Genomic DNA, 13,165 nt, shown 5'->3' on the forward strand with positions numbered 1-13,165 from the left:
ATCGTGTTCCGGCGACTCCCTGTTCGTTGGGCCGGGGTGCGTAAATGAACTGCTTTCGATAGAGGACGTGGAAGAAACAGGACCACGAGCGTGGGCGTGCTCGAGCCTCGCTCTACCAAACAAGAGGAGTGTGTCGACTCTACGACGCTGGTATGATCATGTACGTTTACATATATGGCGAGCTCGACAAGTCCCCCCCTTTCCCCCCCCCCGTACTGTCGGCGGCGGATCAAGTCAATGGTGCACAAACGACTCAGACGTGAGCCCTGCTTTCCCCCCCATATCCATCCAGTGGTGGCTATACCAATGACAGTGCCAAACCTCATGCTTGCCATGTCAGTTGAGCTAGCTAGAGTCATGCGCGACTTGCGGCTGAGCGGGCGGGTAGGTGGGCTCCTTGTCAAGAAGGGAGCCGTCGCCTTGGCCAACTAAAGTGTGGCTCCGTGCTGTCTTGGCGACTGGCCAAGCATCAATCCTCCTCCCCGACGCAGGCAGGAGTCGTTGAGCCGTCGCGAGACCACGGGACTTTTCCCCCCGAGTTTAGACCTTCTTTGGCGACAGGCGAACGAGATAGGGGAGGCGGGGGGGGTAGCAAGGCTGCGCTTGGCTTGCTGGCTAGGCTGCGGGCTGTTGCAGGCTTGGTTCTTTGTGTCCATGTGTGTCAGGTTTTAAACTATGGAGTATAGTCGTTAGGGGTTCGTGTCAACCACGCTCCCGCACGGGCGGCGTGGTGGGGGGGCTTGTCCAAGTCGGGCAATGGCGCCGCCAACTTACACGGAAAGGGCTTCGAGACGACGACCGGGGGGCGGCTTTGACCGTCACGGAGCTCCTTTCTGCGGCACGACTCCGTGCTTCCACTCCCCCTCCTCACCGACGGACGTGACGCGCTGAAGATTGGGGCGGGCGCGCGGGCGGGCTTCTATGCAGCGGTAGAGTAGGCAGTCGCCAAGACTCTCGCTACGTTCCGAGGGCCAAAACCGTACCTACGTATCGGCGGCATACTACGCGACCCCCCGCCACACACGTCACGACGTGCTTTGTACGTATGTAGTAGTGGTGCTTTCGTAGGTTCGTGGTAAAAGGGCACGTCCGAATGTGCGCCGGAAGTGAACAGTCCTTGGAGGCAGCACTACTACTACTACTACTTCGGTCGCATCCGACGAACCCCTCCATCCCTCCCCCTCCCTCAACGCTCGGTAAGCACTCAACCCGAGTACCGTGACGTCGAGGGCGCCTTGAAACTCACCTGGCACATTCGTGACGCTCCAAGGCTCGCGTGTGCCCCAAACCACTTCACACGATAATGTGCCTGGGTTTCGACTGATCTTTTTCTTTCTCTTTTCGACCCCCACCCCTCGCGCGTCCAATGACCGCGAACCCTCCCCTCCCTTTGGCGGAACTCGCGATCGCTTCACCCCTTCCTTGCGCGCGCGCGCCCCCCGCCTCGTGCTTGCCTCTGCCCCCTCGCCTTCGGACGCACGCAGCACTGCCATCCGGGACCCTGGCGCGCGGCCAAGGGGAGGGGACAGACACACGGAGGTATTCTCCTCAAACGGACTTGAATGGGGTAACTAGGTCGGCCCCCCGATGTGTTGCTGAACACAGGCGGGGCGCCCGAGCTTCACGAGCGCGAGCACGCGGGCCGGGTGGCGCTGTGGCTCGCTCGCTCGCTCGCGCCCTCCCTCCTTTTCGGCAGCTGGGCCATGAGGGTGGTGCCCTGGGGCTGTTTCGATGCGCGTCCATGGAGCCCGCTGATCGTCGGCGACGGCGGATCATGACCGACGGGAGAGGAACGAAGGGGAGGGGGGGGGAGCGGCGGGACGACGTATAGAGAGAGAGAGTGTGTGAGAGAGAGAGAGCGGATGCGAGTATAAAGCACACGGGTGATCGCCAGTCGTCGACATTTCGAGAAGTCATCACCAGCAGCCTCATTCAGCAGCCTAATATCCAGAGCCTCATCTCTTCCTTTCTCAAGCCCTCCTTTCTCTCTCTCTCTCTCTCTTTCGCTTCAAGAGACTCTTTTCACGTTCTCCCTGCCGGTCAGGTTTTGCACCCGAGATATACACACACACAACAACTTTCTTTACACACAACAAACTTCACACACACCATGTCTCTCAAGGTCATCCTCGCCACCTCGGCGCTGCTCGCCGCGCAGCTCGTGTCGGGCCACGCCGCCATCATCAAGGCCGTCGGCGACGCCGGCGGCTCTGGCATGGCCATTGGCGTCGACCCCAACACCCCCCGCGACGGCACGCGCCGCCGCCCCTTCCAGGCCGACTCGACGCGCTTCCGCGGCGCGTCGGCCAAGACGGTGGGCGAGACCATCGGCGCCGGCGCCAACGACGCCGAGTCGGGCACCGCCGCCGTCATGCAGATGACGGGCGACAGCCTGCCCCAGATCTCGCCCGGCGGCCAGCTCCAGATGACGGTCCACCAGGTCAACGCCGACGGCGCTGGCCCCTTCAAGTGCATGATCAACGCCGACGGCACCGCCCAGTCCTGGGAGAACATCCAGGTCACCACAAACGTCGCCGGCAACGAGCGTGGCCGCAACCGTGATGGCAACGCCTCGGACCACCCCCTCGTCGCCGCGATCCCCGCCGGCCAGACGTGTACCGGCTCCGTCGCCGGCCAGGACAATGTCTGCATGGTCCGGTGCCAGAACCCTGCCCGCGCTGGTCCCTTTGGTGGTGTCATCCCCGTCCAGATGGCTGGTGCTGCCGGCGGCGCTGGCAATGGCAACACCCCTCCGGCTGGCAACACTGGCAAGAACGGCAAGAACGGCAACGCTGGCAACGCCGGCAACGCCGGAAACGCCGGAAACGCTGGAAACGCTGGAGGCAACGGCGCTGGCCGTGCTGGTCGCCAGGGTGGCGGCAACAAGAACAACAACAACAACAACAACGCCGCCCGCGCTGTCGAGTTCACCGCCTAAGGGACCAAGTCCAAGAGCATGCGGACAACGATTCGTATGCCCCTTTTGTGGATTTTTACGGCCTGGGGGGCCTCTAGAGCATGCAGGCAGGCCCGACTTGTCGTCATCTGCCCGCCTGTGAACTGATGCTCTTGATCGGCCCATCGGGAATTGTGTGGGAGCTGGGCTCTGCTGGAAAATAACGCCTGTCATAATAGTGCTGCTGCTGCAACATGATTTCCCATGTTTTCTTTTATACATACTCTGTACTCCCGTTTAAACTCTGCTGTCATCTTCGGCTCATCGTGAATGTCGAGTTCCATGTAGAGGCTTCATGTCCTGGGCTCAATCGTCTGGGGATTCTACAGCCGTTGCCGCGCCGCCTATCCACGCTCATGCCGCGCCGCGATGGACTATGCGCAGATAGACGACGGCTGCACTCTTGAGTCGCCAAACACTTTCCAACCGCCGCAGAACCAGCCGTCTCGACTGACACTTGCCCGTTCCATGCGAAAAGCTTTTGATACGTAGTCAGACCCCTGATCGTGGCTGTCGCCTGGCTTCGGCGTCGGCACCGACAACGAGGGTCCGGAACGTCGTATCACGCAGCACTTCCCTGCGTCGCAACGTGGCCCGGGACTGATGATAGCGGCCAGGCACATCTCTGCGCCACATGACTTTGCGCCATGTTCGAGATGGCAGAATACGGACCTCTCAAGGTTGGACGTCTCTTTCAAGCATCGCGATTGGGCGGCGGTGGTTCGCGGCGGTGATGCGACAGACGTGAGACGCAGGGCGGCCAGAGGGGAACGAGCTGGCGGCTGGGCTGTGCAAGGCGTTCCTGAGAAAGCGCAGCCCGATGTCTGAGGCTTTCACGAGAGCATAGAAGTTATGACCAGGTGGAAGGATCCTGGTAGTTGTACGGCGGACTCAGCACATGACCGGTCTAGACCCAGGTGCAAGCGACGGATGTGGAGAGCCTCTGGCCAGACTTCCGCCCGAGTAGCGGCTGCAGTGCATTGCCTCTCTCTTCGTGACGAGACTATGCTTCACGAAATTCGTCCCTTGTTACGCTGAGCTGAGCGCGAGCAATGACTCGGGCTCAAACGCATCAAACTTTGACAGATAGAGCTACATCCGCTTGGGGAGCAGTGCAGGGCTGAGCAGTGCAAGCTCCGCCAAGTGTTCGTCCCAAATCTCCATGGCGCTCTGCGTCTTGCGCCCCGTCGCCGACGCGTCTCCCTTCTTGACGCCGTACAGGTACGGCTTCTCATTCGCATAGCACGCCGTCTCCTGCTCATCGGGCACGACACCCTCGAGGATGAATCTCTTGGCAATGGAGTCGGTGCAGTTGGACTTGTCTCGCGACGAGTGCCCGTAACCATGGTGGGCAATGAGCCTGGCGTTGGCGCCCATTTCCTTCAAGAGCCTTCTTCCGTTGCGCAGTGGCGTGGCGGGGTCGTACGTCTCAGCGATGAGGAGAACGGGGTGCTTGAGTGTGTGGTTCAAGTCGCCCCGGTACACCTCCGCCGGCTCTGGCCAGTACTTTGTGAAGTGGCGGCAAGGAAACACGTTGGAGAAGCGAGAGTTGCCGGCGATCCACGAGCGCTCCGTCATGTTCTTCCACAGGTTCTCCCACCAGTCCATGCCGCCCTCCGGCTCCTTGGCGTCATACGAGTCGGCGCAAATCACCAGTGTGCCGAGCTCCTCAGAACTCGGACGCTTGTTCGGAGGTGACGGCAGCGTGGGGTCGTATCCCCATGCGACGCGCTCGAGCATGGCCGCGGCCATGGTTGTGTTGCCCGCCTCGAGTTCGAAGAGCATTTGCGCCAGCGCCGGCCAGCTCTCAGCGTTGTACATGGAGCCGTACAGAGCACCCACGAGAGCCGAGTAGGTGATGAGAGACGGCCCGCTAAACTCGGTATATCCGGGCAGAGGGCGTTCAATGAGGGAGCTGACGAGGGTGTGCATGCGGTTCTCCAGGGATTTGAGAGTAACAGGCTCCGAGCTAAGCTGCTTGGCAAGAGCACAGTGCTGGGGACCAGCATTGACGCACTCGCCGAGGAAGCCATCGTGCCAGGCATTTGTTCCATTATCCAACGCGGTCCATCCGAATCCGCCGACCAGGCGGTGGTCTCTCACGTACTCTGTCCCATCGAGAATCATCCTGCCGACACTGTTGGGGAACATGTTGGCGTACGTTTGCCCGATGCCCGTGCCGTAACTGACGAGATAGCCCGTCAGCTCGTCCTCGGCGAGTGCCTTGCGAATTTCCTCCAGGTCGCGCGCCACGATGGCGGTAGTCATGAACCGCGGAATGTCGCCGTGCTGCTTGTAGCAGGCGTTGAAGACGGAGTCGCTCATGGCATCCACAAACTCGAGCTGCGCGCGAGGGGACGGCGAGGTCTCGCGGTACTGGCCGGAGCGCAGAGCCCAGTGATCGCGGTCGGCATCAAAGGGAAAACAGGAGATGGCAGGCAAGGAGGTGTTGACGCCACGAGGGTCCCAGCCCAAAACGTCGTACTGGCCGTCGCTCAGGCGCTTGGTGATGCCCTCGGACGCCCTCCAGGCCATGGACGTGCCGCTGCCGCCGGGACCGCCTGGCTCGATGACCAGGGTTCGCTCACTCTTCTTGCCAGCCTTGTTGTCGTCGCCATGCCGGCCACGGCGATGGCGACGGTGGGGAGCCAGGCCAGACACTTGGAACTTGGTGACGGCGAGACGGGCGATGCGCTCATCGGACTTGTTGGTGTAGTCAAGCGGGACGTCGAGATAGCCGCAGAGGTAGATTCCGCGGCCTGAGAAGGGGCTACGGAGATGGCCATGGCCTCCCTCGTGGTCGGCGGCCGAGGCATTGCCCCAGTTCCAGTGGGCGGGGTCCGGATCGAACAGCCTGGCCCAGCTGCGCAGAGGGTTGGGGTCCTCGAGGGCTGGCGGTATGGTTCTGTCGGTACAGGGGATGAAGTGGAATGGGTCGCCGGATCGGGGAAACCTGCCGAAAGGCGAGTCCTTTCCGTGGCGGCCGCGGCAGAGGTGAGGCCGAAAGGGGAGCTTGGAGTCGACGGTGGCGAGCAGCACGAGAATGGCCAAGCCCGCGCCGACGAGGAGCTTGGAGATGCGTCTCCGGGGACGGGGCGGCCCTGGCGCGGGCGGGTCAGCCGGGTGTTCTACGAGGGGCTCCTTTTCCATGTTGACGGGCGCGCGGGATGCCACGAGCACAAGAAGAGTGCGGGGGCGATGATGAGGCCCAAGATCCAAGGTGAAGGTGATGATGAAGGTTGACAGGTTGCAGGTGGTGTGCGCGTCCCTGTTGCAGCTGGAGCTGGCCGCGTGTGGAGGAGGCGGGTTGCTGGCTAACTGTAGGTGGTTCCCTGCCCGCTCATCTCAGGCGCCTTTGTTGGTGCACTGTACGCTGGAGATGGAGCCCGGGATCCACCACCTGGGCGGCCCCGCCTGCCGAGGGTGGCGTACCCGCGCGGACAGCTCCAGGGCCGCCCTGAAGCCATTGGGTCCATGGTTGGCCCGCTGGCGCGGAGCCCCGCAAGCCGCCATGGCCATAAGGTACTGACAAGGCCGCTGGTTATTAGTGGGCTCGGACAGTTGAAATCGTAGGTCGCGTACGAAGTATTTCCTCTTTAGGCAGTCCCAGGTACCGTCAACTCGACACCGATGCTCTGTCGGTGTTGGCCTGTGCCCTAGAGGTACCGCACTCACCCAAACACCATGCCAGTCCCGACAGGCAGCTTCAGACAGAACATGACGCAGGCTCCAAGGCAACCAACGGCAATTGCGGGGGCGGCATATACATCTATATATATCGGCATCAGACACGCAGATCGCCCACGCCACGCCGAGCCCGACATGCAGCCACCACGACACAAAAGGATGTTGTCAGACGCCCTCAAGAGACACGGCACGTCGTCGTCACGCACGCACCTCGACATCCTGAAGCTATCGAGCGAACGAACTCGTGGCCTATCGCACGCACCGAAGCCATCGGAAACAACATGACGATTCAGCAAGTTGCTCGCTACGGGGACTGGACGTCCCCCATCACGATCGACGGTGTCGTCTCTGGAAGCAGAGCCATATCCACGCCACGCGTCGCCGTAGGTGCCCAATCCAGACGCAACATGATACTAATAAGTGCTGACGACGGTCCCGCCAGCCCAACTCTGGCCGCGCATTCTACAGGGAGTCGACGCCAGACGGCCGAGGAACCCTCGTCGAGATCGTCGACGACGGCATCAAAGAGGTCCTGCCTGCCCCCTACAGCGTCACGAACCGCGTCTACGAGTATGGTGCCTCCTTCTACGATGTGCTGCCCGACGACCGCATCATCTTTTCGCACAGCGACGACTCGGTGTGCATTCTGGACCCGGACACGCAGCACGTCACTGTCCTCGTAAAGAGTCCCGTGTTGCGTTACGCCAGCTTCAGCGCCCACCCGACTCTGCCATGGGTGCTGGCCCTCGAGGAAGACCACACGCACGACACGCCCCTCGAGGTCCGGACCTACGTCGTGGCCATCAACACCGACAATGGCAAGGTCAATCGCGTCGTCACGGGATCCGATTTCTACTACATGCCGCGCTTCAGCCTCGACGGGCGGCAGCTCGCCTGGCTGCAGTGGGATCACCCGGACATGTGCTTTGACGCCGCCGAGCTCTACGTCGCAGACTGGGAAAGCGAAGTCGAATCGAGTCGCAGGCTCATCGCCGGCAGAGGCTATGAGAGCGTGGCAGAGCCGCGCTGGGGCCGCGATGGCTCCTTGTTCTTCGCCAAAGAGGCCGGTCCGTGGAGACAGCTGTTTCGACTTGCGCCAGGCGCCCAGGAGGCCGAGCACATTTGCCTCAAGGGCTTGGAGGCTTCTGAATTTGGGCGCATGGGGCTGGATGAGGGCTCGTGGGTCCATCCCGCACATCCCCTCGCAAATGCACTTCAGAAAGTTTCCTAACTTACATTCACGTTTCCAGCTGCACCTTTGTGCCTTTGTCCAACAACGCCCTTATCGCGAGCGTCGGTCACGATGGGAACCGAAGGCTCATCACCGTCAACTTAAAGACCAAGGAGTGGCGCCAAATTGCCGATGACGACGATGTTTGCCAGGTCGCTGGGGACGCCATGGCTCGGCTCAGCAACACCTCGTTTCTGGTTGTCTCGAGTGGCACCGCGACGCCCACTTCCATCCGCAAGTTTGACATTGCACGGCCTCACGAGAACAAGGTCATTCGCAAAGCCACCGACGAGTCGTACCCGTCTGCATTCTACTCCAGGGGCGAGAACATCACCATACGGTCCAGGGGCTACCCCTCGAGACCGATCCATGCCTTTCTGTGGATGCCGCGCAATCCCAGCTTCACCGGCCCGGAGGGGCATCTACCGCCGCTCATCATCAACGCCCATGGCGGACCGACTAGCCGTGCGGGCAGCGGCCTGGACCTGCGTACGCAGTACTTCACGTCGCGCGGCTATGCCTTCCTGGCGCTCAACTACACTGGTTCGACCGGCTACGGGCGCGATTACCGAAACGCGCTCTTCAATGGCGGCTGGGGCGTCCTCGACGCCGACGATGCTGCCGAGTTTGCGCAGCACCTCTCCTCGGCTGGTCGCGTCAAGCCAGACGGCATCGCAATCACAGGCATCTCCGCCGGCGGGTACAACACGCTGCAGGTGCTCACGAGGCACTCTTCGCTCTTCGCCGCGGGCTTGTGCGTCTCCGGCTTCAGCGAGCTGGAGCTGTTAGACCCCAAAACGCACAAGCTCGAGTTCGACTACACGGCCAAGCTGGTCCTCCCGCGGGGCGGCGTCGACGACGACACGAAGCGAAGGCTATATCGTGAGCGCAGTACCCTGTATCACGCCGACAGCATCAAGTCACCGCTGGTGCTGCTCCATGGCAGGGATGACTCCGTGGTACCGCTGGAACAGGCGACGTTCATGGCAGACAAGATGAAGGAAATGGGCAAGGATGTCGAGATTGTGGTCGTTGACGACGAAGGACACATGATGGCCCAACCGCCAAGCGTGAAATTCTGGCTAGAAGAGGAAGAGAAACTGTGGAGGAGAACGCTGCTGTAGGTGTGAAACTGGGGATGAAAACTGACTCTGCAGTCCACGGGTTTTGGCCGTGTTTTCCAGTAGGCGACCGCCGGCTGCCGAGTGCTTTTCGCCTTGGCAACTGACCTCTATTGTGACCTCTGAAGATCATGAACCACATCTATCTCCCGTTCAAGTCATCAACGCCAGATGCACGCCTCTCCCCCATCGTCACATGGCCTCCCGTCCCGGGTCCTGGATCCTCGCCAACTCCAGTAGCAGGCGATACACATATATCGCCCTGTCCTGTTCCCTCATGGCCCGCGCAGCCCACTGTCTCCCTCGGTCCGCCACCATCTTGGCCCTGCTCCTCCCCTCCTCCGTGCCCGTCAGCCACGCCACCATCTCGGGCAGCTCGCCCAGGCCCTGGCTCACGGGGATATAGTGCACCCACGGGATGAGCCGCTCGTCGTGCCACTCGCGCAGCAGCGTCTGCTTCAGCACGGCGGAGCGCGAGGCGAGCAGCTTGTTGAAGCGCCCGCTGATGCCGTTGCCGTCGAGGTCGAAGACGAGCCTGGACCCAAAGGGCGCGTTCTGGTCCGCCCGGCCGTGCATGTCAAAGTACGCGCGCTGCGCCTCGCAGAACTTTTCGTCGCATTGGATGGCGCTGCTGAACGCCACGTCGAAGAGGTCCCTCCCGAGGAGCACGGGCCAGGCGACGCGCCGGAAGATGCCGTCCCGCTCGCGGAGATACCAGAGCTTCCTCCCGCGGTCGAGGCCCCGCGCCAGCGCGACGAATCGTTGGCGGTGGAACTTCTTCCAGGAGTCGTTGCCGGCGTAGCCCCCCGTGGTAGATCCGGCCCAGTATAGGCTGTTCTTCTTCTTGTCCCACTCCACGTCGCCGCTGTCGTCGTACGTGAACCCCTCTCCCGTAGATGAGGGGCTCGGAAACAGCACGTCGCCCATCGTCGAGACCGTTCCCGGTGTTAGCACTGGCACTGGCCCCTCGATTAGTGTGAATGACGTCGGGCTTATCACCAGACCGTGCATGTCGCGATACTCGGGGTGCTGGCACAGGTCCTTGTCCGCACGCGTGTCCGTCACAAACGACAAGCCGTGTGCGCCACCGCCATATAGGCCTGCCAGGCCGGGAAGACCGGGAAGAGAAAAGTTTGACTTTATAGGACAGCTCCCCGTGAGCTTGTCCCATATTGGACGCCTGGCCATGTTGCTCACTTGGACGCCCTCGGCGCTCGTCGAGCCTTCGCCTCGTAGCATGACGCGCGGCTCGTCGAGGTAGTTGGCGAGGAACGTCAGATCCGGAAGCTCTACCGTCAAAAGCTTGAGCCACCTTTCGAACGCTTCCTTGATGTATCCGTCACTTCGGAACGGGTGATTGCACTTCAGCTCCTTTGTCCGGCCGATAAGCTCACACTTCCACAAGTCAACATCACGAATGCGGTTAGCCCTTTCCATCACACCTCTGACCTGCAGGCCTGACATTTTCAACCACGGCGCCAGGGCCTCATGAATCATGTCAAACTCGTCGATGATATGCGACTCATGGGCTATGGTGTAATTGTACCATGCCTCAAACCCAGGAGGCGGCTCAATACCATATCGTCGGCGGTATTCCGTTTCCGCGGCGATATAACTACGCGACTGCCTTGCTACCATCGCCTCGAACCGTAGCTCCGAGGCGCGAGCTAGCGTTTCGATTGGGTGTCTCTCTCGGAGCTGCAGTAGTGTGCCCACGCCGTATAGGTTTGCTAGCAAGGGAATCAGGGGAACGACTGCTAGGACCCATAAGTGTGATGATGGCTTGGTGCTTTTTGTGCTCACGAGGTGAACGGTCTGGCCGAGAGAGAGGAGAGCCGCGAGGATTTGAGATGCCGCATATAGGTAAGATGATTGGTCTTCGAACAGAATGTTGCGGGTGGAGGCAATGGCAAAGGTGCCTATTGTGCCAACAAGGGACCATGACGAGGACCGGGCCTTAATGTCAACAGGTGTCAATTCGCGGTCAAGAACAGATTTGACAGGCATGGAAGAACCTACCGCCCTCAAAGTGTAGAACCAGCTCAGCGCCTTGGCGACACCAACCAAGACAGCCCGGACAACGGTTCCCCCCGTCCTGTGAAGCACTACTATTCGCATGCTAGCCGTGACGACCAAGAGTGGCAGAGTGCAGAGTGCCAATGCCAGCAATTCCTCATCTAGAGCTTTGGAACCAACTGCCGCATCGCTTCCGAGCTGCTTATCGCTGGCGCTTTCAGCATCGACATCCGAGGCGAGTGTTGCAGATCGCGAGACGGCAAGGTAGCCTCCACAGAGCAGAGCGATCACCACGACGCACGCGACGAGACTCGGCAGACTAGGCCCATTGGCAGTCACCAGGGCGAAACAAGAGAACGTGGCGATGAGCACCGAGTTCCATTTCGCCGTCAAAGGTGTCCAAGCTGTGGGCGCGTCGGTTGCGACAGGAGCAACCGTTCGGATGCCGGAGGAAAGAAGAAGAAGCGGCGTCAGTGCCGGCTATCATGACGTCCAAATGTTAGCATTAAAGCCGAGTCGGTTCGCGTGGCAGTTGCTATAACTCTGGCTTGTGGGAGATGACCTACATAGAGAACGACAGTCCGTTCCTCTGCGCGGTACCAACACGCGGCGGCGATACCCAAGGCGAACAGCCACGTCCTCGTCGAAACAAAAGCGGTTGAGGCTACCCGACGGAGCCCACTACTCGTCACTCCATTGCTCGTTGCTTCATGGCTGCCGCGGCGCCTCCTCATACACACAAGCCGAACGAGAGCAGCCCAACAGATAATCTCGGATGAAAGCTCAATATTCGGCGTGGAGACGTAGCAGGCCAACGTAGTGCTGAGCAGGGCCGCGCCTACTGGACTCATGGCGAACGTTAGAGACGCCTCTTTGACAGCATCGTTTGTTTAAGGCGGGGGGAGGAAGTCAAGACGACGGGACGCCGGGTCACCCAGCAGATCCTGCTCTTCTCTTGTTCAACATCGACAAGGGCGGAAAGATTGTGCCACGGAGGGTAGTAGCACAGGCGGCTGGCGATGGACCGGCATTCTTATCTGGGGCCGTGTCCACGACATTGAACCGACCAGACGACAAGAGAGGCACACAGGGGCAGGCGATTGGCGTCGAGCCTGGGTGGCATGATTTAGGACACGTCTTCGACTTCATCTGGCTTTTTCATTCCTCCTCAACTAAGCGGAGTCCGAATCCCAGTCCCGCTTCGTCATGTTTCTTGATGAGGACCATATGGGGCCGGCCCCGTCAGTGAGGGAGATCGTGCAAGGCGCTCCACCAACATGAAAGTATTCGCCTCCATGTCCCCGGCGTCTGAACGCTCTCTGTGCCGGCTGTGGTCCCGTCCAATCTACGTATCTGGTCTTTGTTGCACAGCATGTATGCAGGACGGCAATCGCTTCCCGCGCGCGCCCAACTAACTTACTAGCTGCCGAATTCGGCACATCAGCTGCGAACATGAATGATCCCGGCTAGCAACAGGCCAATCGAGGCAATTGATATCCGCGCGAAGCCGAGCCAACATGCTGCGTGGGTCGCTCATCGCATGTGCATATATTGGACGATGACGAGGGAAGCCGTCTCAGGCCAACATAGTTATCGTGTTGCGCTTGTGGCACCTGACATGATGTAGTGTTCACGGTGCAGTCAGATACCGATCTTGCAGAATAGTACCATGATTGCGTCAAGGATGCACAGCTATATCCCGGACCCTGTATGAGGCACGAGGCTATCATGTCAGTCGTGTTCGTTCCTGTCGATCAGCACTTGGGACCAAAGGTCCAAGCCCGCGCTACGAAGTAACGTCGTCGGCATACCGAGAGGCGACACCAGCATTTACAGCGACGGCGGCGATTGGGCGTCATCCTGAGCCGGTGTTTGGACGGAGGTGGAATGGTAATAATTTGTGCTTTCGCGCAAAGTTTGCTTTGGAGGCGCAGATCCTTGCGAGCACAGGAAATTCCCATGTCGAAGGCCCAGAGTGCACAAACCGGATCGCTTCCCGAGAACAGTGAGAATACAAATGGCATGTTTCAAAAAAACGAAAGGGCCCGCGGAGGTCGGCGGCACTCAGTGAAAGTCTCTTAGGGTGACTGACCTGAGCTTGGAGCGGCCTGGCGACGAACTTGACGGCACCGTGAGGTGTTTCGCGCAGCCAGA

The 13,165-nt window shown here is 60.5% G+C and overlaps 4 protein-coding genes across 4 annotated transcripts; 2 read left to right on the top strand and 2 right to left on the bottom strand.

Moving 5' to 3' along the window:
* Positions 1 to 1,784: 1,784 nt before the first annotated feature.
* On the top strand, positions 1,785 to 3,194 carry GAS1 (1,3-beta-glucanosyltransferase gas1). The gene has a single exon (XM_047990777.1). The coding sequence runs from the start codon at positions 2,111 to 2,113 to the stop codon at positions 2,936 to 2,938; it is 828 nt and encodes a 275-aa protein (XP_047846786.1). The 5' UTR covers positions 1,785 to 2,110; the 3' UTR covers positions 2,939 to 3,194.
* JDV02_009136 (uncharacterized protein) lies at positions 1,908 to 6,243 on the bottom strand. The gene has a single exon (XM_047990778.1). The coding sequence runs from the start codon at positions 6,104 to 6,106 to the stop codon at positions 4,049 to 4,051; it is 2,058 nt and encodes a 685-aa protein (XP_047846787.1). The 5' UTR covers positions 6,107 to 6,243; the 3' UTR covers positions 1,908 to 4,048.
* A 681-nt stretch (positions 6,244 to 6,924) lies between these two features.
* Positions 6,925 to 9,025, top strand: JDV02_009137 (uncharacterized protein; the record flags this gene model as incomplete). Its single annotated transcript, XM_047990779.1, has 3 exons — positions 6,925 to 7,026; positions 7,086 to 7,822; positions 7,894 to 9,025. 3 exons carry the CDS (start codon positions 6,925 to 6,927, stop codon positions 8,996 to 8,998), a joined length of 1,944 nt encoding a protein of 647 aa, XP_047846788.1. The 3' UTR covers positions 8,999 to 9,025.
* Positions 8,956 to 12,036, bottom strand: JDV02_009138 (uncharacterized protein). The gene is made up of 3 exons (XM_047990780.1): positions 11,578 to 12,036; positions 11,015 to 11,491; positions 8,956 to 10,951 (listed from the first exon to the last, which is right to left on the bottom strand). Exons 1-3 carry the CDS (start codon positions 11,860 to 11,862, stop codon positions 9,188 to 9,190), a joined length of 2,526 nt encoding a protein of 841 aa, XP_047846789.1. The 5' UTR covers positions 11,863 to 12,036; the 3' UTR covers positions 8,956 to 9,187.
* Between the last annotated feature and the right edge of the window lie 1,129 nt (positions 12,037 to 13,165).

The sequence above is a fragment of the Purpureocillium takamizusanense genome, chromosome 9 (assembly GCF_022605165.1).
Source record: "Purpureocillium takamizusanense chromosome 9, complete sequence".
Classification (NCBI taxonomy): domain Eukaryota; kingdom Fungi; phylum Ascomycota; class Sordariomycetes; order Hypocreales; family Ophiocordycipitaceae; genus Purpureocillium; species Purpureocillium takamizusanense.